Source organism: Sinocyclocheilus grahami, unplaced genomic scaffold, assembly GCF_001515645.1.
Source record: "Sinocyclocheilus grahami isolate Dianchi unplaced genomic scaffold, SAMN03320097.WGS_v1.1 scaffold727.1, whole genome shotgun sequence".
NCBI lineage: Eukaryota > Metazoa > Chordata > Actinopteri > Cypriniformes > Cyprinidae > Sinocyclocheilus > Sinocyclocheilus grahami.
This window is the reverse complement of record NW_015505906.1, coordinates 335,296-360,706: the sequence shown is the minus strand read 5'-3', so window position 1 is coordinate 360,706 and position 25,411 is coordinate 335,296. Positions and strand designations below refer to the sequence as shown.

The window sequence follows — 25,411 nt, the reverse complement described above, 5'->3', positions numbered from 1 at the left end:
TTGGCTAATAAGCTGTTTGATATAGGCCTACTTTTAAATGTTATGACAATTAAGCAAACACACACATATATAATATAGAACGGACACACCTTAAGAAAAAAAAATATTTTTACTACACTGTAAAAAAAAATGCAGCTATGGTTGCCGGAACTTTACCATAAAAAATACAGTAGCAACGTTTTAGGTATTACGGTTTTAACTTAAATTTACAATTAAATACCGTATTTTCATTAACTGATATAATGTTCATATACCAACCTAGTGAAGTACTGAAATCTGTTTTGCACCTTTGTAATACACTGATAACCTCCAAATGCAGGTGGTGATGAGAAAGTCACATGATGAACCAAAGCCCATCACAAGCAGCTTTTAAATAATAACATATATAGAAGGTGCACAGTGTCATTCACACAAACACTAAACACCATCATGGTAACACACATGAAACTGAAATAATGCAATAAACATTCATTTAACAACATTAGGTGTAACACACAACCCTGATATACAAAACTGATAAGATAAAACTAAGAAGAAACATAGGTATTTCAACAAAAAACATCAAATTTGAAATGTAACACAGGGAATTCTGGGAATGTCAATTTACGTTTATTCACTGTAAATTATACGGTCTTTTTCACTTCCAAAAACGGCATATTACCGTAAAAGTAATGTTCAATACATGTAATGTCCAATACATTTTTTCACCGTATATAGTAGGGGAATTTACCGTTAACCATTTAACAGGTTTTTACTGTAGCGTTTTTACAGTCTTTTACAGTTAAATTCACAGTCATTTTTTACAGTGTACGCCCATAATGCATGATTGCAGAAAATACATCTATAGCTATATGTTTGTATTGAACATGGAACAACAGATTTTGTGTGAAAATAAATCATACAAGTGTTGTTGTAAAAATATTATAATATTTTTACCCCACACACGGGGTAAGGCTCAACATGGGGCAAAAGGCACAAAGTAGCTATTGATACAAATACTTTAGCTAAAATAATGTTAATACTTGTTCAAAACAATCACTTTAGCAAAGTTTGTAGCCTACTATTTTCTACTTATTTTGATAAATGATATAATTACATTTGTTCTACATATCTACATGTGTTAATATAAAAATATATTTAAAAATTCAGAAACAAAATTATTTTAAAAAGTAAAGATTCTGAAAGCATCGAATGAGATCCCATATTAATTTAATATATACAGTATTTACAGTAGTAACAACAAATTATATTTTATTATATGATTAATATCATATTTTGAAATATGATGGTTTCATTATAAAGCATGGTGATTATCTCTATGGTGGACAGCCAACTTAATATATGATATTTACCATCTGAATTTAACCATGTCATGGCAACAAATGGAAAAATCAGCTAGCTATTTATTATCATGTTAATTATTGTGCCTTTAGCTCCAACAGCAGGGGCGCTTTTTACCCCAAATACCATACTTTTACATATTCTTCCGTTATTGAAAAACTGTTGCTTTAATTACCTTAAACAAAACTGAAAATCATTACAAAAGTCCTTTGTCCCAAAATATATTCAATAATTTTAGCGATTCTCATTTGCTATTTAAATCTACAACATTTTTAAAAACATCAAATATTAGATCAAATTATCAACTTTGCGCTTCGTGCATCTTGAAAAGCAGATGTTTTGGAAAGTGCTACGCCAAGTTTTTTGTGCCATCTAGTGGTTTAGATGAAAATACAATCAAAGGCTCCTTTTACCCAGTCCAATTACATGAAAAGCACCATTTGTATTTATTTATATTAAGAATTGTATTCATCATATGCATGTATAAATAATAAAGAAAATGTTTTGTGTGTTTATTTTTTGGAGTTTGAGCACATTTTCTTTCCAAATTACTTTGACGTTACTTTCCATTATGCTCAGTGATGATTTAGATTACTAAAGCCAGTGTACTATGAAAAAACCCTCTTAATACTGTTTTTATATTTAAAGCAGCAAAAAAAGCCCTTATGTATATGACTATTTTAATCATGTATTACAATGTGTAATGTAAAAAAAGTTTCCCCCCACATTACAGTATTAACTCATTTATGTAAAATATTTATGTAATGTACAAACCCAATTCCAAAAAAGTTGGGACACTGTACAAATTGTGAGTAAAAAAGGAATGGAATAATTTACAAATCTCATAAACTTATATTTTATTCCCAATAGAATATAGATAACATCAAATGTCGAAAGTGAGACATTTTGAAATGTCATGCTGCATTCTGTTTTTATTCACAATTTGTACAGTGTCCCAACTTTTTTGGAATCGGGTTTGTAGATATGTAAAGTATTTCTTTCTTTTGATTTAAAATATGATCTAGGCATGTTCTGAACAGGTTTCATGTGATTCACCTTAACATCTTTATATTAATAGCCAAACACTTTTGTAAAGGCATGCTTTAGTTCAGAATCATGATTATCAGGCACAAATCAGATATTCAATGTGTCTTTATTCATTTATTCCAACACCGTAGTGAAGAGGCACATAATTCAGGCAAAAATCACACAGGCAAAAATATTTCCATACAAAATAAACAAACAAACATCTCTTTTTGCAGTGGAAAATTAAGAACATTAGTCTATTCAGGCACAAAATTACAGTCTCACAATATTAAGGCAAATGCGAGTTCAATTGCCAACATTAAAGAAAGTTCTCTAAATCGAATGGGTGTTTTTTTTTTTTTTTTTAAAGCACAGGACTCTTGAAGCAAGCTTAAGAAAAGTAAGAGAGGCTCTTTGGCTTGTTGAGTCACAGTTCCCTGGAAAATGTTAGTGCAACAGGTGCCTTTCATCGCTCCAATATTGGCACAATTCCCACGCACCTGGCCTACAGACTGGCCATGCAGCTCTCTACTGAAAGCTGCCTTTGTAAATCATCACAGCATAACTCAACCGAGGGCATTTTTTGGTCTTCAATGGCCAACAAAAAGAAATAGCTCAGTGCTCTACAATTAATAAATGATGAGCTACCCTCTCCACATCACCGTAATAAGGTTATCATGCTCTACACCTTCTTTGAAGGACAGCTCCAAACGGCATAAAACACAAATTTCATGAAGCTTTTAAAACCATATAAAATCAATTGTTCCTTCACACTAAGGATAGTAGATATAGCAGAGTTCATCATCTAAATATAATACTCCCGAGTCAGGATATGTGCAAATATGCCTAGCATGGCCCCAAACAGCGCTACAATAACAGAACAGAGGATGCTTTTCATGCTGCCTCCATGATATCATCCACAACATCAGTTTCTCAATCTATCAGGTGGTTGGTGAGGTCAGGAGGTGCATGTAGACCATGTGCATGGTTTTCAGGTGGCTGCAATTGCTTTTTCTTCCAGCAGCAAGCACAACGTAGACAGTCCTCAACGTTGTAGTGGAAAAGTCTGCGGCACGGATGGCAGAACTGATGGAAGATCAGCATGAAGAGTACAGCCAGGCTGTAGCACACGATAAGTTGCACCACCAGCAACGGTGTGCAAACGTATTCATAGAAGTCCGACTTGAAGTGGTACCACAAAACAATAAGGGTCACATTCTCCATGAAGCGCAGGGTGTAGTAGACAGCCAAGCTTCTCCAGCGGGGCTGTTTCTCCACCAGGTCGTGGTCAGCCAGGTCCAGCTGCACGGCGGACCAGCAGAAAATATTGATGCAGGCGTAGAGAAATGTGACCATGCAGAGCACCACGGTGGTGCCAAGTTTACTGAAGTTCTTCTCTATGTTCTCAGGCAGTGATGCCTTCCTGGCCCAGAACTCAACCCATGGCTGGAAAAAGAAGATGAACAGGTTGGTCAGTCCCACCAGGACCACCCAGACTGTAAAGGTTGTGCTGAAGAGCACCAAGGTGGTGATCCGCGTGGCGATCTCTAAGCCTCGCCAGAGGATCATGCACAGGTAGGCAGTAGGTTTCATTCGCACTTTGTAGTCATCGTACTTGATCTGTATGGCCAGAACACTGCAAACTAAAGCTCCGTATACGATCGATATCATGGAAATGATCATCAGGGCAACTGTAAACACAAATAGGATGAGCATTAGTGTAAAAATATAGAAAATACAAATATTATGGTAACACTTTACAATGATGTTACATTTGTTAACATTAGTTAACTACAGGTGCATCTCAATAAGTTAGAATATCGTGGAAAAGTTCATTTATTTCAGTAATTCAACTCAAATTGTGAAACTCGTGTATTAAATAATAATAATAATAAAAATATGGTCACACTTAATTTTTAGGTGGCCTTTTTATAAGTGTGAAAATATAAAGTATAACTAGAAATAAATACTTTTAAAGCATTTATTAATCTTAGATCATGTTAATTTCAACTTTTACCAATACATTATTAAAACAAATGTTGTGTCTGTAAATATTATATAATGGACCTCAGCTAACAATGAACAGTTGTACTTTTATTAACTAAAGATGAATAAATATTGTAACAAATGTAATTCTTATTGTTTGTTAAAAGGAATAGTTCACCCAATAACGAGAATTTACTCACCCTTAGGCCATATCATATGTAGATGAGTTTGTTTCTTCATTACAACAGTTTTGGAGAAATTTTGCATTACATCATTTGCTCTCTAATGGATCCTCTGCAGTGAACGGGCGCTATCAGAATGAAAGTCCAAACAGCTGATTAAAATGTAACTTGGGAAATACTGTGATGTTTTTATCAGCTCTTTAGACTCTTATTTTGACCCATTTACTCCAGAGGATCCATTGATGAGAAAGTGATGTAAAATCCGTTCCAATGAACAAACAAACTCATCTACATCTTGGACGGTCTGAGGATAAGTACATTTTAATTTTTAGGTAAACTATTCCTTTCATGTTAGTTAATGCATCAACTACCATTATCTAATGGGACCTTACTGTAAAGTGTTACCAGCATTACATTTGGTATCTGGTAAAGAATTCAGACTTACGCCGTGTGGGAAGGACATATTTTTCCTGAATGGTGGCATAGAGCTGTAGTGTGAGCTGTGGAGAGGAGCCTAGGAAGGCCTGGATGACAGCTGTGCGTTTGAAGGCATTGCGGTGGACGGCTAGTTTGCGCTCCGAATGTCCAATCTCACATTCGAAGGCTGGGCCTAAGCCTCTGCCATGCTTTAGCTTGACCTTTCTTGAAATTGTAACATATGGTTCCTCCTTTTTTCCTCCCTGACAGTAAACAATAAGAGCTTCAATGCACCTGAAAGGAAAAAGGAATTAGGCAGATACTAAAAAACGGATTCTGTTGCTTAAAATGGATTTTGAGGATATGGCAACTGATTTATAAACAAAACAAAAAAGTAATAAAACTTTGAATTCTGACATGATTGACCAATTTGAGCAAACAAAACAGACTTTTTACTACTCATACAGTTAGTTTCCACAAGGTGGCAGCAAAATCTTAGCGATCAAACTATTTTAAACCAGTTTATCAGCTTGCAATTTGCTGAAATATGAGAAGTGTGCTGTCAGTGCTCATTCTGGGTGAAAACTTCACAACAGTGGTGTTTGCATTTCACTCTTAATTTCAATAAAGCATTACCTTTAAACTGCAATCAAATTAAATTTACCACATGAGTGAACATGCTTAACATTATTACAATCACAGAAAACAAGTCATTTCAGCCCAACACTGATGTGAACTATAATATGTATCTATAAACAAGTAAGATTTTATAAAATTATGTACACGACACCATTAAAAATTTGCAGTCAGTAAGATTTTTTTTTAAAAAGAAATTAATACTTTTATTCAGCAAGGATGCATAAAATTGATCAAAAGTCACAGTAAAGACATTAATATATATATATATATATCTATTTCAAATAAATGCTGCTCTTTTCATCTTTTTATTCATCAAACAATTTCTATTAAAAAATGTAGAATGGTTTGCACAAAAACATTAAGCAGCGCAATTATGACAATAAGACAATGATGATAAGAAACTTACAACTGGAGTAATAGCTGCTGAAATTTCAGCTTTGCCATCACAGGAATTAATTATATTTTGTATATATTGTTATTTTACATATTAATAATATTTCACAATAATACTGTTTTGCAGTATTGCAGCCTTGGTGAGCATAAAAGTTTCCTTAATAGTCTACTGTATACATACAGTATGCTTTGCTGAAGTCCCCAGTGGGCTGTGTTATGAAATCGTTTTATTTCACGCAACCCTTTATGCAATGCTTTTCTTTGTATAAATTCATTGAGTGTGACTCACTATATATGATCACAAAACATAACAGCAATATTCTTAAAAGGATAGTTCACCCAAAAATGAGAGGTCATCCTTTTCTTTCTTCGGTGGAACATAAAAGAAGAAGTTCTCCATACAATAGAAGACAATTGCAACCAAAACTGTTTGGTTACCAACATTTTTCAAAATATTATCTCTTGGGTTAAATGCAATTCACACTAACTGCATGATTATATTGTGTAAGTTTGTTATGTTTCTGTGTGGTTGGTTGGCAATAGGCACTCCTACTCAACTGCTGCATGTAAAGCATCAGATGACAGATCACGTGAGTTACACTCTGCTCACACTGTCCCTTCACCAAATGACAATGTCACTCATGTCGCCTCGAATCGAACCCGAGCTTTAACTCTAAATGAACATAAATGACTTCCGCTCATTTGATCACAGCGAATGTCATTGTGAACACCTCTTTAGCTGTAAAGTGAAAAGGATGCTCGGAGCAAGAATTTTAACACTTAGCTGCACAGCATGCAGAAGAGGCTGTTCCAGTCTGCATGAGTGGCCATGTTTATTCAAAAACATGTAAATTAAGTCTACAACCCAAACACTAATATAAAATGTTTGATTGTCAGTGTTCGTTTAACATGATACTATTTTGTGAGCTTATAAATTCGTATAAGAAACACAGAGAAAATATCAAATCCATTCAAAGCACCTAGAAATATTATATATAAAAAAATAAAGCTATTCAAGGCTTGTTACACTTTGGCATAATCTGATGCACAACATTATGGCATCTACAAAGTGTGGGTCACTTGTAATCTAATAAAGTGAAAGCTGTCTGCCATTTTAGAACTCTTGGCCTGTGCTGCACAAAGAAACCAGAGCCTGTTATAAGGCTATTATTCAGAGCTTGGTAAAATGATTACTAAAGACAGTATTTGGTTTCTGCACAGCAACTACGGGCCCTGTTATTATATAAGGAGATGATGAAGGTGGCTATTTTGTTCTCGATACTTAATACTTGCCAATGGTGAATGCTTTTTTCCTATCCGAAGGATACAGTGGGATTACTTTATCAGGATTCAACATACAACTTTTGTATTTTCAGCCCAAATTTGGTAAACCACAAAACCCTAATAATGTGACAAGCCCATGTAGAACTAACTGTATGCCAAATACCAACAGGAAAAAATATTCACATAAATCCACAGTCACTTCAAAAAGAATCACTCTTCAATAGCTCCTCTCAAGAAATACAATGAGATGATTGCTGTATAAACAGGAAGATCTGAGTTTAGTAAGATAAGACATTTCCTCCTCAAGAGAATGATTTTATGACACTGTGCCAGATATTTATAGCGGTGATCCAGACCCTCATCTTTTCTTACAGCCTACTGACTGCTTACTGACCTCAGAACAACACACCAAAGAAGGACTTAGTCCACAACTTGGACCTGCACACTGCACACTGCATTCCTCTTTCGTTTTTCTTTTTCTTGTTCAGACTTGACAATACACAGCAAAACAGATGTCATGTTGTATGTGTACAGTCAATCATAGATCAGTATTTTATAGAAATAAACTTAAAACAAAAACTTCTTGCAGATCTGAAGACTTAATGTGAAACCACAAGTTATTTGTTTGGTAAGAAATCATAAGCAAATGCATTTTAATATAAGCAGCTTAGCATTTTGGCATAAGACAATTATAAATATAATTTTTAATTACATAAAAAGCAAGTGTAGTGCACTGCTAAGAGTATAAATCTGTACACCAGTTGTAAGACTTGACATTGATTTCTGCCTCTGAAGATATTTATGACCACGACCTAGATATTAACTGTCCTTGGGTTACCTGCCACATATTCCCAGATAGCGGTATCGTTTAAACAGAGTACAATAACAGACGGTAGACAGAAAAAATTATGGTAGTTTTGTTTATGTGTGGCAACACACACCCTTAGATTTCAATCCAACCAATAAGGTTCAATGGCACTGCAAACTTTTGGTTTCACTCTCGAAACACCTCCTAGACTCCACCATAATAACACGGAAAACATGTCAAGGTTTGCTCAACAAGACTGAACACATTTTGAAATTTGTAACATGGATGCCAGAAGCAAGGGGAGTACTGTATCTAAAATATTTTTGGGAGACACCCAACATTTTAAGTAGGGGTGCGCCGATCCGATACTCAAGATCGGTATCGCTCCGATACTGGCATTTTCTGCTGGATCAGGGATATCGGTCAGACGAGACCGATCCAAATCCTTTATTGTGCGTATACTATTCTGTGTTATTGTTAAGCCTCACGAAAGGCACAAAATCATTATCAAGCACCACAAAGTTTCCTTGCACTTTATTTCAGGTGTTCTGAGACCGTTTCATAGTTCATTGTGAAGTACAGATGATATTTAAAGTGCTTTGAACTTTTCTTTGCTGCGCGCTGTGACTCTGTTGCTTCAAGCACATCATTCTGCGCACGGGATGCGCATAAGCGCTTTGTGTCGCTCCGTATAGGAGCCTTTCATCATGTTATAACACTTTTGCGCAATGAAAGATTATTAATAGCCTTTCTTGTTGTCTTATCTATCATATGTTGCTGCCTCATTACTGTGCTATACATTTAAAAGAAATGTATTTTAATTTTATAGTATATTAATTAATATAAATATATTAGGCTACTTGTTTTTCATGAATGTATTTTACAACAATACAAAGAGCAATGTTTAACATTTTACCAGATTTAGCCCTACACTTATTCACTTTTATTTGTTCCCCACCAAATAATGTTTTTTTCCCCCACTAAATATTTAGATTTTATAAAATTATTGTGCACTCATGATTTTTTCTAGAGTAACTTTTGCTACTGAATTATCCACTAGTTTATAGTAGTATTTTTAGCATAGATTATGATTATATATTTATTCATTTGTTGTTTTTCTTTTTACAATGAAGTTGTCTATATGTGGTAGATTGTGTTTATCACACAAAAGAGTGATGATCAGGTCAACACATTGAGGTATAGTAATTCTACACTGATTAAAAAAAATAAACTGCGCTGTATCGGATCGGTATCGGCAGATACTCGGAATTTCTGGTATCAGATCGGGATCGGTTCTAAAAAAGTGGTATCGAGCCAGCCCTAATTTTAAGTAGTAGTTTGATACCCCATTGGCAGATGGGGTTAATAAAAACTCGCTTAATTAACTTAACTCACTTAAACAAGACAAAAGATCTAAACTAGAAAAGCAGTGTATATAACTTAATGAAGACTTGATGTGAATCCACAAGCTATTTGTATGTATATTCAAATGTAATAGAAAGAATAGATAGTTTAAAATATAAATGTTTTAACTGTCACTTTTTATCAAATGAAGGCATCCTTGCAGAAGAAACGTGTATATAGATATATACATGAGGTCCAAAATACTGTTCCTACTGTATATACATACAAAATAAAAAATACTTATCGGAAGGCCAAATAATGGTTTGATGTGTTTATACGTTGCTGTTTACATTTGTGCAATTTCATTAGTTATCTTGTATTTCATAACCATTTCAAGTTTAACTATAGTTGAAAGCTTATACTGCTATTTAATGTCAGTTTCTATTGTGACATTTTACCTCATATACTGTGATAACATGACTCACAACACACTGCCACAAAAGGTCAATGCGTGTTCAGTAAACACTTTTATTCTCGGGCAATAATTGTGGAAATGCTCACCGTTTTTGTATCCCTGACTGAAACTAACCTACCATGAGTAACATTCACACCTGTGTATTATTAACATGCTGAAGTATGTTGGCCCGTGTGTGTTTTAAGTGTCTTCTCACTCAAGCTCATACCTTATAATAGGCCCCATCTGAAGCAGATGCATGAAGAGCACAAAGGGTCGGTCTCTCCCCAAGTCCCGGTGTACGAACGTCAGCGTGAGCTGGGTCAGAACCGACGGAACCAGCATGAATGTAATAGTCAGCCCCATCCACACAACGTCGTCAGACTTCTGGTACGTTCTGCTGAGCACCGAGGCACATATGAACTCCGCGCAGTACAGGACGGTCGCCCACAGCACGCTGAAGGGTGGATGGACTTTACCGTGGTTGATCACCATTATGAGGCCGTTCTCACTCGGGTTCGCGGCGGACTGCTGCGCCACCACCTCCGTGATGTCGTGCTCTCTCGGCTTGTTGTTTTCCATCTTCCACTTCTCGTGCGCTTTATATGGCTCGATCCGAGCAGCATCCATGCCATTGTTCAGGAAACTTCATCGTCGGCGATTCGGATCTCAAATGAACCGCCTCGTGCTCCATATGTGAACTCGACTCTGCACAATGCCACATATGCAGTTCTGTGAAGGAAAGTACCCGAAGTATATAGTATGAAGTGATCTTCTGTTGTTTTAAAACATGCTACGTACCCATCTAGACATTACGATGCAGCCAACTTCGATTTATTAATCTTTCAGATCATTTCCATTTCGAAGAGAGACTTTCAACGGAATTGTCTCGGATCAGAAAGCCAGGTGTGTCCCGACTCCTGACCATAGACCGTAAACAAACCGGTCCTGACATGCAGTGACTGAAAGCCTGCGCTGTCTCTGGCTGCTGGAATCCCCCGGGTCCTAGTGCACTGCGGCTGTAGGTAACCAATTTGGTTGTGTCTTGGCATTGCATATTACAGGCATTACATAGGTCTATGTTCTGTATCTTCTTTTCACTGCAGTTGAATAAGAGGGCAAACTTATGGCAGCAATTGCAGTATCAAGTGGGTCAAGTGTTCAGATGGCAGTATCCTTGAGGCTTTAAAGGGATAGTTCACCTTCAGTTACTCGTTCCCATTGGCTTGCATATTCCATACTATCTCTTTAATATTAGCATTTCTTTTTTTGGTTGTCTATTTATTCACATGAAATGCAAGGGTAGGGGACAGCAGAGAGGCTTTAAAACATACTGCTTAGAGATTTGTGGACAAATATCTTATAATAAAAGAATAATGCAGGAGTACAAATATAGCCAGCTGTTACTTAGTACTTAATAAATATATAAATATATGTATATGTGCTGAAAGTGAAATTCATTTGCTTAGAAAAGTTACCTGTATCACACCAGTGTCAGAATTTTTTTTTTTTTTAATTAAGTGCAAAATTTGCCTTCTCAAAATGATTTTCAAGCATATTATTATCTATATAAGGGCATTTTTTTACCTTTTTATAAGGGCATATTTTCATTCTAACCTTATAAAACACACTTGGGAAAATATGTAATTTATAATATATAGCAGTTTGCTTGTCTTGCAGATCTTAATGAATTTTCTTATGTGAACAGCAGAGCAAAAACGATCATCAGCACAACATGATCTGATGCTTTTCAAAAATGTAAGTATAGCTTTTTTTCATGTAACCAATTATGCTTTCATACAAGTATCTAGACACTCCTTTTCTGTAATATTCGTTAATAATCTTAATCATGCTAATACAAGAAAAAACGGTTCTTGAAACACAATATAAAAATGTTTAAAGCCTGAATTCCTTGATTTCTGCTCAAACCGCAATGCAAATAATGATTGCTTTTGTATGTTCAGTTGTTCATGAGAAAATGGCTTTAGCTTGCCATCTGTCCAATTGTACATTACATTTGTATAGTCAAGGACATATTACTTACCAGGTCAATGGGTCTCTGACCGCAGGGGCCTTGAATTGAGTACCACTATGTCCTGACACCCAGAATCAAACTACTGCAGGTGTAAAACTGATACACAGACAGACTAACACCGCTTGAATTTGTAGCAGTGAACATTAGCAAAATAAGGGGTGGTTCACTGTTTTTTTTTTCTAGGCTTGATTGTGTTTATGGGGTGCAGTCTAACATGTTAATGCTTTGTTTAAAAAAAAAAAAAACTCTTTATTTTTCAATTTACCTTTATTCCACACCGCTCTGTCCCTTCTTTAAGTAAGGGCTGATGATTTCCTTCTTTTATGAAGCCCCTCCCTCAGAAATGGGCGATGGGCTCTGATTGGTTAGCTAGCCCAGTGTGTTGTGATTGGCTCAACCGCCTCTAGTGCACGTCTAACATCCCGCCCCTCACCTCAACAGCATGTGCTCCGGTTGTATAGTAAACCACTGCGTCGTTAATAATATCGCTTATCAGTTTGAGCCGGATTTAGAAGCAGAGGGTATTATTGAAGAGGATCATGCAGAGAGAGAGATGCAGAGCAGGGGGATGCGAGGAACATTATTAAGAACCGCTGCTTTAGAACATTGATTTTGAAACTTGTGAATCCATTAGAATTGTTAGAAGACAGAATCGCGAATCATATATGAATAGATTTTCACTTGCACCTCTAGTTTTCTCTTCCTCTTCTCTAAAGCAGCACGGCATGGCCTCGCCCCCTTTGTTGTGTGTTCCCGAGGGCGGGGTTTAACTGGGTTTGTTACGAACCCGGGAAGTAACTTGTAGTCCCTACCAGACATTTTTGTAGGCATTAAACTGCCAGATTTTTAAAAGACGATATCTCCATTTGCATTGAACTTTCAGCTTCGTAACTTTGCAGATATTGTTTATGCTCAAACAGCAACATTACACACTAACTAACGTTAAAAAAGTGAAATCGCAATCAACTACCCCTTTAAATTAAATTAAATTTGTGCATTTAGCAGACGCTTTTATTCGAAGCGACTTAGTGCATTCAGGCTATACATTATTTTATCAGTATGTGTGTTCCCTGGGAATTGAACCCACGACCTTTGCGCTGCTAACGCACTGCTCTACCACTGAGCAACAGGAACAAATTAAATAACTGTAGAAATTAGAAATATCTCCTTTTAAGCGCTTTGATGTTTTATATTGTCACGATACATTGGTGCTGCTTTTAAAATACATTACACATGTGGTGGTTCTCACAATTGCAACTCTCTTGTACTTGTACCTCAATTTAGACATTACAGTACAATTCAAGGGAGAGCCTGGTGCCCCAGGGGCCTCACATGGTCATAAACCACCCTTGTAAATACTCGCATTGCAAACAGCCATTGCCTATGGCTGCCACATGGTAAAAAAAACTAACAATGGCTATTTGAAAGCACATACATCCTAGAATGTTTATTGCTTTTTAAAAATCTAATTATCACTATAGAGATTTAGCATTTCAGTTGAATATCTTTACTACATGTGGAGTGGCACACAGTAGTGCTGTTGTTCCGATTTCTCACCCCCACAGACTTGTCCTAAACTGAACTAACCATGATCAGTACACAAATGCATTTGGCCTGCTCTGACTCAGGTCCACAGTCGTCAAACTCACAAATGCCCAGTCAATCATAGGATAATGCAGCGATTAGTAAAACTCATGAGCTTGTGGAATTCTTGGATCTTAGATAATGTGGTATATGCAGTTGTCCAGCTTGTGATTCATGGAATCTAGTGTATTAAATGAGCCGCTGTAAGGACCGGCAACATGACCACTGAGCTGTTTCCATGTGTGTCATGGCCAGCTGACAAGGGGTTGTATCTGCGCTCAAGGCTCCACATGAGTTTAGTCAGCAGATGAAGTAAGCACCTGCAAGTAATTACTTAATCAGATCAGACTAGAGAGGAGTAAAGAGGATGTTGCTTTTGTTTTGTTTTGGCAGTTGCCTCACATCCGGTTTTAAGTGGTAGAAACTAGCTTCAGTAAATTGATCTTTCAGAGAATCACTCGAATTGATAGATGTGGACGCATGCCTAAAGTGTTTTTTTATTCTTAACAATACACTGGAAAAAGGAATTATCAAAGTTATATATAAAAACTAAGATTATTGGAGTATGAGAAAATACTATTTCAGTCTTTCTACTTTCAAAATGCATGTGTTACTTGCTGTTTCTTTGCAATTATTTGTGAAACTTGCAAGCAATTTCTGAGTGAAAACTGTGTCACCACCAAATATGTTTCAAGTGTAGATCCTGAAATGACTAAACATAAAAATAAATGTCTTGAATTGGACCCCTGGTGGTCAGAATTTTATCATACACCTCAGGAAACTCCATACTGCAGCTTATCAGACCCTCCCAGTTATCAGAAGTAAACACTATGTTCTCAGCTGTAATTCTAAAATTCTTGGAAAATGAAAAGCAGCTGATAAAACAGGAAGTGTTTAGAGCAGATAATCGTTCCTAACGCCTATGTCACATATTTGTTTATTCAAATTTAGCTGATTTAGATAAAGGTTGAGATTCAGCGCAGTTTGTGTATTGTGCTCGGAACAACCTTTTATTTGGAATCTTGTGACCGTGACAGATATAGATGCAGACTTTGATGTGGGTTGAGACCGATACTACATGTTGTTATCATAATTACAGTCTTCCTGACAGGAATTAAGGGCACAAAGATAGACATTGTAAGGTCACTGAAATTTCACCTGAAATTGATTGTGGTATACTGTGATGCTGTTAGACTTCCTGTAAAATGTATAACTGACGATATACAATGGCTCCAAAAAATTGGCCACACTTAAAAATGAATGAAGGTCATTGAATTGACAAAATATCAAACCAAGTGTCATTTTATTTTAAAGACATTTTTTAAAACGATACTATTCAAAATTGAGACAAAAAGTATTTGGATGATAATTGTTAATGTGATGAACTTGCTATGAACTCTCTTGGCTTCATACATCGACTAAAAATGACAATGAAATTTCATATAAAAAAATTCAGGCTAAAAGCCGTTCACATGAAGAACGAAAACTATGCACATGACTATTTATATTTATATTATTCACATTTTATTTATATTTATATTAAAGAGGTTTTGTTGTCTACCTATTTAAAAGCTTAAGTTCTTTAAAGGTGGATTTTGATTGGCTGTCTCGTTATCATTATAGCTGTGATGTGGAATTAGAATTAGTTATCATTATAGTTACCATCCTTGGTTTGAACAGGCCTTTCTAGTTTTCTGTAATAATGCCAGCATGAAATGAAAGTTAGGAATGTCTTTTTTCCCTATTGTGATGTATATCTGAGTGAAACGGCTTCTCAAACAAGAAAAAACGTAGGGTGGGAAATTCCCCCACTGGGAATTCATCAGGATTTCATTGGATCGTTGTTGTCTGCTAATTGCTGTGACCTCATATGAGTGACAGGTTGGTGGACAGGACAGGATGGATTATTGGCCAGCTCTTACGCCGTTGATGCACACATCATCAGAGAATAGATGTTGTTTCAAGGGGGAGGGGAAGTTAATGTTTTTGATGAAAGATTAAGAGGGGACATGAATGAAAAAATAGTGATGTGCACGGATAAATCATTTACAATAGCCTACTGCAGTATTCCATAAAAAATAAGACTTGTCCATTTTAATTTGATGTTGATTTTAACTCTGGTTAAGCAGCAGCAATAGTCTTCAGAAGATGGAGATTTTAGAAGCACGTACAAGTGAGCCTGCGTCCCCTGGATTATTTATCTGTCAGTGGTGTGTAAATGTCATCACGCTATGATGTGTATTAGACTGAGTAGTAGATACAATATTTCTCATTTACCTCAAAGCAGATGTCTATGGACTTTTCATATAACTCGTATAGCTAAAATTCTAAGTATTTGTGAGGATGTTTACGTATATTTGGCCTATAATAGCCTGGCAGATGTCTACATTTAGCCCAGATAAAACCATTCAGAATGGCAGCTGTCACCTGTCTCCCATATGATTGGTTATAAGGATGTGATGGTGTTCCTTCTAAGCTCCTCCCACATGAGGTGACAGGATTAGTGGAATAAGTAGAGCCTGATTAGTTTTTAGCAGACTTGTGCAAAATGTCTCTGGAGAGATGAACAAAAACGCATGGAGTCTGACATACTACTGTGAGTAATGTATGATAGTTTTATTTATTTTTCACTGACTATACGCTATATATGTGATATGATGTGCTGTATTATGTCTCTGCATATGTCTGTATACTCATTATTGCTGTTTATGATCACATGTGATCGTGCAGAGGACTACACTGAATAATATAGTGGTCTCCAAACACTCTGAAATTTTTCAGAGTTTTTGGTCCTATAATCAGTTTACAGTCTGTATTATAATCCACACTAGCATGTTGATGCCCTGTATCTATAGTCAAATATGCAGTTTAGAACTGACAGTTGTAGCATCCTTAATTATAGGTATCAGTTGGAAAGTTTTATTATGTAGAAAAAAATGTTTACACTTATTTTACATTTACAAATATAGAGAGTAATTGATCGGTGGGCTACAGCAGCGCATGCTGCTTGGGTAAAGGGGTCAAGTGTTCAGAAGGAGAACCGTAATTTACTCTTTAAAGGCTTATGGGACTGAGCAGATGTACATTGATGGACCAAGCACAGAGATCGCAAATCTTCCTACATCTCGGGCACCTGTAAATGTAATTAGACTACTGTGTGACTACATCTGAGGACAGGCAGCTGCTATCTGAATATGACCTGGTTATTTTGAGCTTATTCTGCTAGTTGGCTCAAAAACAAAGCCTAATCAGCTCAGCGTAATTTACTCTTTAAAGGCTTATGGGACTGAGCAGATGTACATTGATGGACCAAGGACAGAGATCGCAAATCTTCCTACATCTCGGGCACCTGTAAATGTAATTAGACTACTGTGTGACTACATCTGAGGACAGGCAGCTGCTATCTGAATATGACCTGGTTATTCTGAGCTTATTCTGCTAGTTGGCTCAAAAACAAAGCCTAATCAGCTCTTTTGCAGTGTTTTGATCTTTTAAAGCCATGAATTTATAAAATGCCAAATGCTGAAAAATGTTGGCTTATGCTGATTCTTAAGTATGAAAAGAAGACTAGAGGTTTTGTTATTTTGCTTTGCTGTAAAATGAAGTGTGTATATAACCTTAAATAAAAAAAAACTGATCCTATATTTTACCATGCTATTAATTTTCAAGCATTCCAGGTATTACGGGGTAGGTGTGGGTGTCAGAAATTCATGTAACTAATGAATCCCTAATTCTTAAGGTTAATGCCTGTCGAGACACAACAGCTGAGGTTTACATGTATTCTAAGACCATGAGTACAAATGTGACATAAGGGTCAATTTTTTGAAACTGGGATTTAGACATCATCTGAAAGCTGAATAAATAAGCTTTCCATTGATGTATGGTTTGTTAGGATATGACAATATGTATCTTTGGCCGAGACAACTATTTGAAAATCTGGAATCTGAGGTTGCAAAAAAATCTAAATATTCAGAAAATCGCCTTTAAAGTTGTCCAAATGAAGTTTTTAGCAATGCATATTACTAATCAAAAATTAAGTTTTTATATATTTACAGTAGGAAATTGACCAAATATCTTCATGGAACATGATCGTTTACTTAATATCCTAATGATTTTTGGCATAAAAGAAAAATCGATAATTCTGACCCATACAATGTTTTTTTGGCTATTGCTAAAAATATACCCAAGCGACTTAAGACTGGTTTTGTGGTCCAGGTTCACAAATGATCGCGCATCCCTGTTATCTGCTCTCAGGTATGAGTTAAGGAGACGATGGTTCTCTCCCTGGTGTTCTCCTCCTCAGGTCAACATGTTCAACCTCATGAGCAATTGCTGCAGCTGGGTCTCCAAACTCCAGCAACCACTGAGGTACCTGTCAGCCTAGCAAATCCTATACAATTCTATATGATTTTTGTTGTTGTTGTTGTTGTTGCTGATCAGAAGAGGTCAGCCTATTATCAACAAATGCAAGTAACCTTGTTTAAAAATTTTCTAGGAAGATCACGGTTCTAGTGGTTGGCTTGGACAAAGCTGGAAAAACATCTTGTGTCAGAGGGATGTTAAGAGGTAATTTAGGTAAATTTAATAAATGTATAAGTATATAAGTGAGAGATCTGCTAAACTGACATCAGTTTGTTGAGTGTTAATGTTTTGTAACTTTGTTCAGTGCCCCCTGGAGATGTAGGTCCCACTCATGGATGTGTCCGCACTGAATTAAGGGTGGAGAACTACTTGATTAACTTACTGGATATGGGAGGGGCTCCTGAGGTTCGGGGGTCCTGGAGAGAGCATTACGGTGAAGCTCACGGCATCATCTTTGTGGTGGATTCCAGTGATAGACAACGAATGAAAGAGGTCAGAGAAGCTCTGGTGGATTTACTGAAGCATCCAAGAGTAGCAGGAAAACCTCTTCTTGTGTAAGAAACTTCTATAATTATTAAATCATCTTTTTGATGAAAATATATCAGGTTATTATAAATCATATAATATTTTAAAATGTATTTTCTTTAACAATGCTCTAAGCTATCCAGGTTTTAAATCAATATACAATTCAGTATTATCAAGGTTCAAATAGCAGTACTAAACCATGTGTCTAATAGGTGACTTTTAGAATTTTGCCTGCAATCCAGCTTATTTTGGCCACCTCTATATCTCATAACAGGCTGGCAAATAAACAGGACAAAATGAATGCTCTTCTGGGAAATGAACTCATTGAAATTCTCTCCCTAGAGAGGCTGGTCAACCAGAGCCGTTCCCTTTGCCACATTGTGAGTACTGTGAAACAATAAACATTCTGACATATTCAAAACGTATGATTAACCTCCAGGACATAGTAAGGGAACTGACGATATGTCATGTTAAAGTTTATGGCAACATTCTGGCTGGTTACCAGTAGTTTTATTACAGTGCATTTTGAGTGGTTTGTTCTTAATCTACAGGAGCCATGTTCTGCCTCAATGGACCTGCGTCGCTGGTCAGACAGAAAGACCCTGCGAGGTCTCCGATGGCTACTGCGAGCTGTGTGCCTGGACTACCCTGACCTCTGTGCCCGTGTGATGAGAGATGGGAGGCGACCATTAGGGCCAGAAGAAAAAGAAAGGAGAGGAAAAACGGAGAAGAACCGGAACAAATCTAAAGAGGAAAAGTAAGAGCTGCGTTTGTTTAAGATAATATGTATTTACACTGCCATTCAAAAGTTTGGGATCGGTAAGATTTTTAAAGGGGTCATATGATGTGATTTCAAGTTTTCCTTTCTCCTTGGAGTGTTAAAAGCTGTTCATGAATAGATAAGATCCCTAAAGTTGCAAAGACTAAAGTCTCAAACCCAAAGAGATATTCTTAATAAAAGTTAAGACTCGTCCACACCTACCTAAAACTCTGTTTAAACACGCCCCCACGTGTCTACGTCACTGTGTGGGAAGATTTGCATAACACCGCCCAAATGTTCACGCAAAGAAAGAAGGCGTAACTTTGATTCTCACTGTAGTATTGTTGCCGCCGTCGCCATGTTGTGGAGACGCTGTGCGTTTCGTTGCGAAAGCGAAAATACTTAGTTTGGCCTTCTAAAAGAGGACACAACTAGAAATCAGCAGTTAAGTTGTATTTACAACACTGTTCCAGAAATGCAACGCATTTTACGGAGGACTGTTTCCTGAGCCTGGTAAAGTAGCCTACAATGCCGTCTGTTCTGACTCGCAGACTGTAAGTGTTTTCATATTTAAAGAATTTACCACTGACGATTCAAACGCGAGTTTTGAGCAGTGTAGAGTAGCGCTTGTTAAATCCTATACAATTCTATATGATTTTTGTTGTTGTTGTTGTTGTTGCTGATCAGAAGAGGTCAGCCTATTATCAACAAATGCAAGTAACCTTGTTTAAAAATTTTCTAGGAAGATCACGGTTCTAGTGGTTGGCTTGGACAAAGCTGGAAAAACATCTTGTGTCAGAGGGATGTTAAGAGGTAATTTAGGTAAATTTAATAAATGTATAAGTATATAAGTGAGAGATCTGCTAAACTGACATCAGTTTGTTGAGTGTTAATGTTTTGTAACTTTGTTCAGTGCCCCCTGGAGATGTAGGTCCCACTCATGGATGTGTCCGCACTGAATTAAGGGTGGAGAACTACTTGATTAACTTACTGGATATGGGAGGGGCTCCTGAGGTTCGGGGGTCCTGGAGAGAGCATTACGGTGAAGCTCACGGCATCATCTTTGTGGTGGATTCCAGTGATAGACAACGAATGAAAGAGGTCAGAGAAGCTCTGGTGGATTTACTGAAGCATCCAAGAGTAGCAGGAAAACCTCTTCTTGTGTAAGAAACTTCTATAATTATTAAATCATCTTTTTGATGAAAATATATCAGGTTATTATAAATCATATAATATTTTAAAATGTATTTTCTTTAACAATGCTCTAAGCTATCCAGGTTTTAAATCAATATACAATTCAGTATTATCAAGGTTCAAATAGCAGTACTAAACCATGTGTCTAATAGGTGACTTTTAGAATTTTGCCTGCAATCCAGCTTATTTTGGCCACCTCTATATCTCATAACAGGCTGGCAAATAAACAGGACAAAATGAATGCTCTTCTGGGAAATGAACTCATTGAAATTCTCTCCCTAGAGAGGCTGGTCAACCAGAGCCGTTCCCTTTGCCACATTGTGAGTACTGTGAAACAATAAACATTCTGACATATTCAAAACGTATGATTAACCTCCAGGACATAGTAAGGGAACTGACGATATGTCATGTTAAAGTTTATGGCAACATTCTGGCTGGTTACCAGTAGTTTTATTACAGTGCATTTTGAGTGGTTTGTTCTTAATCTACAGGAGCCATGTTCTGCCTCAATGGACCTGCGTCGCTGGTCAGACAGAAAGACCCTGCGAGGTCTCCGATGGCTACTGCGAGCTGTGTGCCTGGACTACCCTGACCTCTGTGCCCGTGTGATGAGAGATGGGAGGCGACCATTAGGGCCAGAAGAAAAAGAAAGGAGAGGAAAAACGGAGAAGAACCGGAACAAATCTAAAGAGGAAAAGTAAGAGCTGCGTTTGTTTAAGATAATATGTATTTACACTGCCATTCAAAAGTTTGGGATCGGTAAGATTTTTAAAGGGGTCATATGATGTGATTTCAAGTTTTCCTTTCTCCTTGGAGTGTTAAAAGCTGTTCATGAATAGATAAGATCCCTAAAGTTGCAAAGACTAAAGTCTCAAACCCAAAGAGATATTCTTAATAAAAGTTAAGACTCGTCCACACCTACCTAAAACTCTGTTTAAACACGCCCCCACGTGTCTACGTCACTGTGTGGGAAGATTTGCATAACACCGCCCAAATGTTCACGCAAAGAAAGAAGGCGTAACTTTGATTCTCGCTGTAGTATTGTTGCCGCCGTCGCCATGTTGTGGAGACGCTGTGCGTTTCGTTGCGAAAGCGAAAATACTTAGTTTGGCCTTCTAAAAGAGGACACAACTAGAAATCAGCAGTTAAGTTGTATTTACAACACTGTTCCAGAAATGCAACGCATTTTACGGAGGACTGTTTCCTGAGCCTGGTAAAGTAGCCTACAATGCCGTCTGTTCTGACTCGCAGACTGTAAGTGTTTTCATATTTAAAGAATTTACCACTGACGATTCAAACGCGAGTTTTGAGCAGTGTAGAGTAGCGCTTGTTGTTTGTCATTTCTCCGATCACAAATGCAGACATGGTTTTATGTTTATGCAGCGAGATACAATGTAACGCGTAAAAAGACAGTATAAGTCGTTATAATCACTAATTATGTCCCCACTGGATGCAACAAATGCCTCGTTTGTAATGGGTTTTATTGTTTTTGTCTCGTCGCGCTGGGAAAGGGCATCACGGTATGGTAAGAGGCGTAACATTTCCATCAAACGCTTGAGGCAATCGACCAATCACAACGCACTGGATACCTGGCCAATCAGAGCACACCTCGCTTTTCAGAAAGATGAGAAAATGTTAATATTATGAAATATTATTGCACTTTAAAATAACTGTTTCTCTTTTAATATATATTTAAAATGTAATTCTTGTGATGGCCAAGCTGAATTTTTAGCAGCCATTACTTTATAACAGTTTTTAGTGTCACATGATCCTTCAGAATTTATTCTGATATGCTGATTTGGTGTTCAAGAAACAGTTCTTTTTTTTTTTTGTCAATGTTGAAAACAGTTGTACTGCTTTTTACATTTTATATAAACTATTATACTTTTTTTCAGGATTCTTTGATAAATAGAAAGCTCAAAATAAGATTTTTTTTGTAAAACTATCACTTTACTATCACTTTTTTTAATTAACATTTTATTATTCATTCTTTCTGAATAAGAAAAAATTCTAACTGACCCAAACTTTTGAACATTTGCATGCATCTTATCTCATTTGTGTACATTTAAGATAATAAGATGTATGCATCTCATCTTGTCTTACAGAACACGTACAAGCAAAACAGACATCCATCAAGAACAGCACAATGAAACTGTGAGGAAAAATGGGACTCTTCATCCAATCAAAAATATTCTAAATAAGGTTAAATATCTTTATCATGGAATTTTTTTTTTTACACACAAATCTGTACTGTTGTTTAATTGACTTCACTTATTGATTTACCCTTGGCATTTGTAGGAGAACTCTTTAAAAAAGAAAATAAGCAAGAAGAAGAAGGTGAAGGTTAAAATTAAGAAGGAGAGTCCAAGCAGAGGAGTAAATGAAGAAGAGGTGGAGGAGACCGAAGGAAATGAAGCAGAACAGGACCACAGCAACCAGAAAGATAAAGCCAGCAGTGCATTACTGACTCCCAAACAAAGGAAAATGAAACGCAAAGCCAAAGTAAAAGAGGAGAACTCCGGTCTACCAGAGTCCCCCAACAGCGAGGTCTCCAAACCCTCTAGAGGTATTGAAACTTAAGTGTCATTAAAACTATGAAATACCATATTCTATTTCATTTCATCCTTTTAACCTATTTATTCACAGGAAAAGAGGAAATAAAGAGAAAAAAGAAGACGGTTAAAGTAAAACGAAAGAACAAGATAAACACTGAGGAAGTTCCAGTAGCTTATACACAGCCTGTTGATCTTTCAACTACTTTCAGTGAGTATCAGTGACCTCTAAAACACTTCGTTTTGATCATGGCTGCTCTTGGGGTAAATTTAGGCCTTGTGGGAGAAATGTTATATACTTATTGGCAATAATTGTTCTACACTGATATTAAAACAATAAAACAAGCCAAAGCATTTGCTCAACGCAGACAGCCCTGATCTGTAGAAAAGTAGGAGACTAATTTAAAGCATTTAATTTACCTGTTTCCTAATAGACCTTTACCGAAAAGCAATTTTGGCTCTAAAAGCCCGACAGGAACAGGACGTGGTTTCGGGATAATAGAGAAAAAGGATCATGGACGTCATCACACAGAATGAAGATCTTTGAAGAAATGGATGACCTATGAACATGCTGAACCATTTATTGATGTATTTTACCCAAACAGAAGTCTGCTATCAATGTCTGCAAACAGAAGTTCCTGTCTTGTAATGGCTAGAACATCATCATCAATACTTTTGCAAAGACACAAGGCAACGTTCATAAAAATATGTATACTTTGTATTGTAATTGTATTAAGAGATTGAGAAATGATTGAGAAAGAATTATACTAAAAATGGGGCATCCATTCAAGAAGGTCTGTCCTGAAAACTGACTAGCTTTCTTATGAAAATGAGATTTTTGTATAATAAATTATTCACATAATCTAAGACAGTATATGATGAATCATTCTGATAGATAAACAGGATGGTTTATCATGAAGTATATTGCATTCACTGTATTTATTTTTTTAAATCTGAGATGTTCTTTTTTTGAGGTTTGGATAAGACTATTCCTATTTTTTGTGTGTGTGAAAATTTTATTTGTATCTTTTTAAAAAGCATATATAAATCCATTTCTATTTAGCCAATTTGTACTTTTCATATGTGTGTGACGGGTTTATATGGAGATAAATTTGCATTATGGTATACCGCTTGCTCAAAATGATTGTCCCTGATGTTTTTCCACCAAATAAATGAACAAATAAATCCTGTCCACCTCCGAGTCTTTAACCAATCGAGTCAGAGTCCAAAATAGGAAGAGTCGGACTCAAGTCCGAGTCTAACTAAACACTGATGTCTGTCAGTAACCGGCGGAGCTTGGTGAATGAGACCTGAAGAGCAGAAAATGCATCTCTTATCTCTGGTTATGGCTGTGTGTGTTTTGAGTGGGTTTTATATGGCGGGTGGTTAGACCTAATGGTAGATGGCATTTTTTATTTTTTCTTGGATGAAAATGAGGCTGTGAGGGATAAACTTTACAATGTATAAAAGCCCTACATGTAAATTCCATAACTCTCAGCCAATTTGCAACTTTTATTTTTAAATGGTAATTACATTACCATAAAACGTTCTCAAGCTTACTGAAGGCAAGTAAACAGTCTATAGACAAACAAACACAGAACGTTCCCGTATGGTTCCCATTTGGTTATTTTTTGGGAATTATTTGGGAACCAAATAAGAACGTTATAGGAACGTTCCCTGTAGGTTCCTTTTAAGTTTAATTTTATAACCCAAAGAGAACCTTCCCAGAATGTTCCCTGTTGGTTAGCCAGGAAAGTTTTCTTAACTCTTATAGGTCTTTGGGGTCAATATGACCCCAATCAAATTTTCTTTAGTTAAATAAAAGGTTCCCTTCATCTCAGTGTAATAAGATTTTGTGACTTTTCAACATTTTCTATCTGTATTGACATTGAAAAAATAAAAAAGGGCTTGATTCGGTTGTTCTGAAGGTATGTACATTTTTTTTTTACAAATCTGTCCCTTGGGGTCAGTATGACTCCACATTGAAATAAATAGGAAATGTGAAAAAATGTATATATATTTTTTTCATTTGTCAAAATAAATAAATAAATCCGGCATAAATCTAAAATTTCCACACAGAAATGAAGGCCTGGTACTAGAGCACAAATGCAATGTATAAAAGACATGCTCACTCACTCACTCACTCACTCACTCACTCACTCACTCACTCACTCACTCACTCACTCACTCACTCACTCACTCACTCACACACACACACAAACAAACAAACAAACAAACACACACACGCAGGCATGACTGCCACAGAGAGCATTTGTATAGAATTTGGCAAAATAATATCAGCCAATAATGCAGAACAAAGATATAAAGGGGTGAGACCTAATGCACGCACACGGGCACACTCACACACACCCACCCACACACACACACAGACAGACAGACAGACACATGCTCTCTCTCTCTCTCTCTCTCTCTCTCTCTCTCTCACACACACACACACAGACACACACATGGTCTCTCTCTCACACACCCACCCACACACACACACACACACACAGACAGAACGA

The 25,411-nt window shown here is 36.6% G+C and overlaps 2 protein-coding genes across 6 annotated transcripts; one reads left to right on the top strand and one right to left on the bottom strand.

Annotated features, from left to right (window-relative positions):
- Positions 1-2,725: 2,725 nt before the first annotated feature.
- LOC107560445 (membrane transport protein XK-like) lies at positions 2,726-11,024 on the bottom strand. Of its 2 annotated transcripts, none has more exons than XM_016244628.1 (4): positions 10,676-11,024; positions 10,104-10,606; positions 4,981-5,246; positions 2,726-4,058 (listed from the first exon to the last, which is right to left on the bottom strand). In XM_016244628.1, exons 2-4 carry the CDS (start codon positions 10,502-10,504, stop codon positions 3,301-3,303), a joined length of 1,425 nt encoding a protein of 474 aa, XP_016100114.1. In that variant the 5' UTR covers positions 10,505-10,606; positions 10,676-11,024; the 3' UTR covers positions 2,726-3,300. The 2 variants fall into 2 exon arrangements, with proteins under 2 accessions (XP_016100114.1, XP_016100116.1); XM_016244630.1 differs by having other exon boundaries at positions 10,104-10,582.
- Positions 11,025-11,613: 589 nt separating this feature from the next.
- LOC107560446 (ADP-ribosylation factor-like protein 13B) lies at positions 11,614-24,070 on the top strand. 4 transcript variants are annotated; one of them, XM_016244634.1, is made up of 10 exons: positions 11,614-11,632; positions 17,748-17,861; positions 17,989-18,068; positions 18,160-18,409; positions 18,655-18,760; positions 18,932-19,137; positions 22,440-22,536; positions 22,633-22,900; positions 22,981-23,097; positions 23,321-24,070. In XM_016244634.1, coding segments are annotated over exons 1-10 (1,305 nt in total). In that variant the 5' UTR covers positions 11,614-11,630; the 3' UTR covers positions 23,386-24,070. The 4 variants fall into 4 exon arrangements, with proteins under 4 accessions (XP_016100120.1, XP_016100117.1, XP_016100118.1 ...); XM_016244631.1 differs by lacking the exon at positions 11,614-11,632 and adding an exon at positions 15,759-16,089; XM_016244632.1 differs by lacking the exon at positions 11,614-11,632 and adding an exon at positions 15,760-16,089 and having other exon boundaries at positions 17,989-18,059.
- The last annotated feature ends 1,341 nt before the right edge of the window (positions 24,071-25,411 follow it).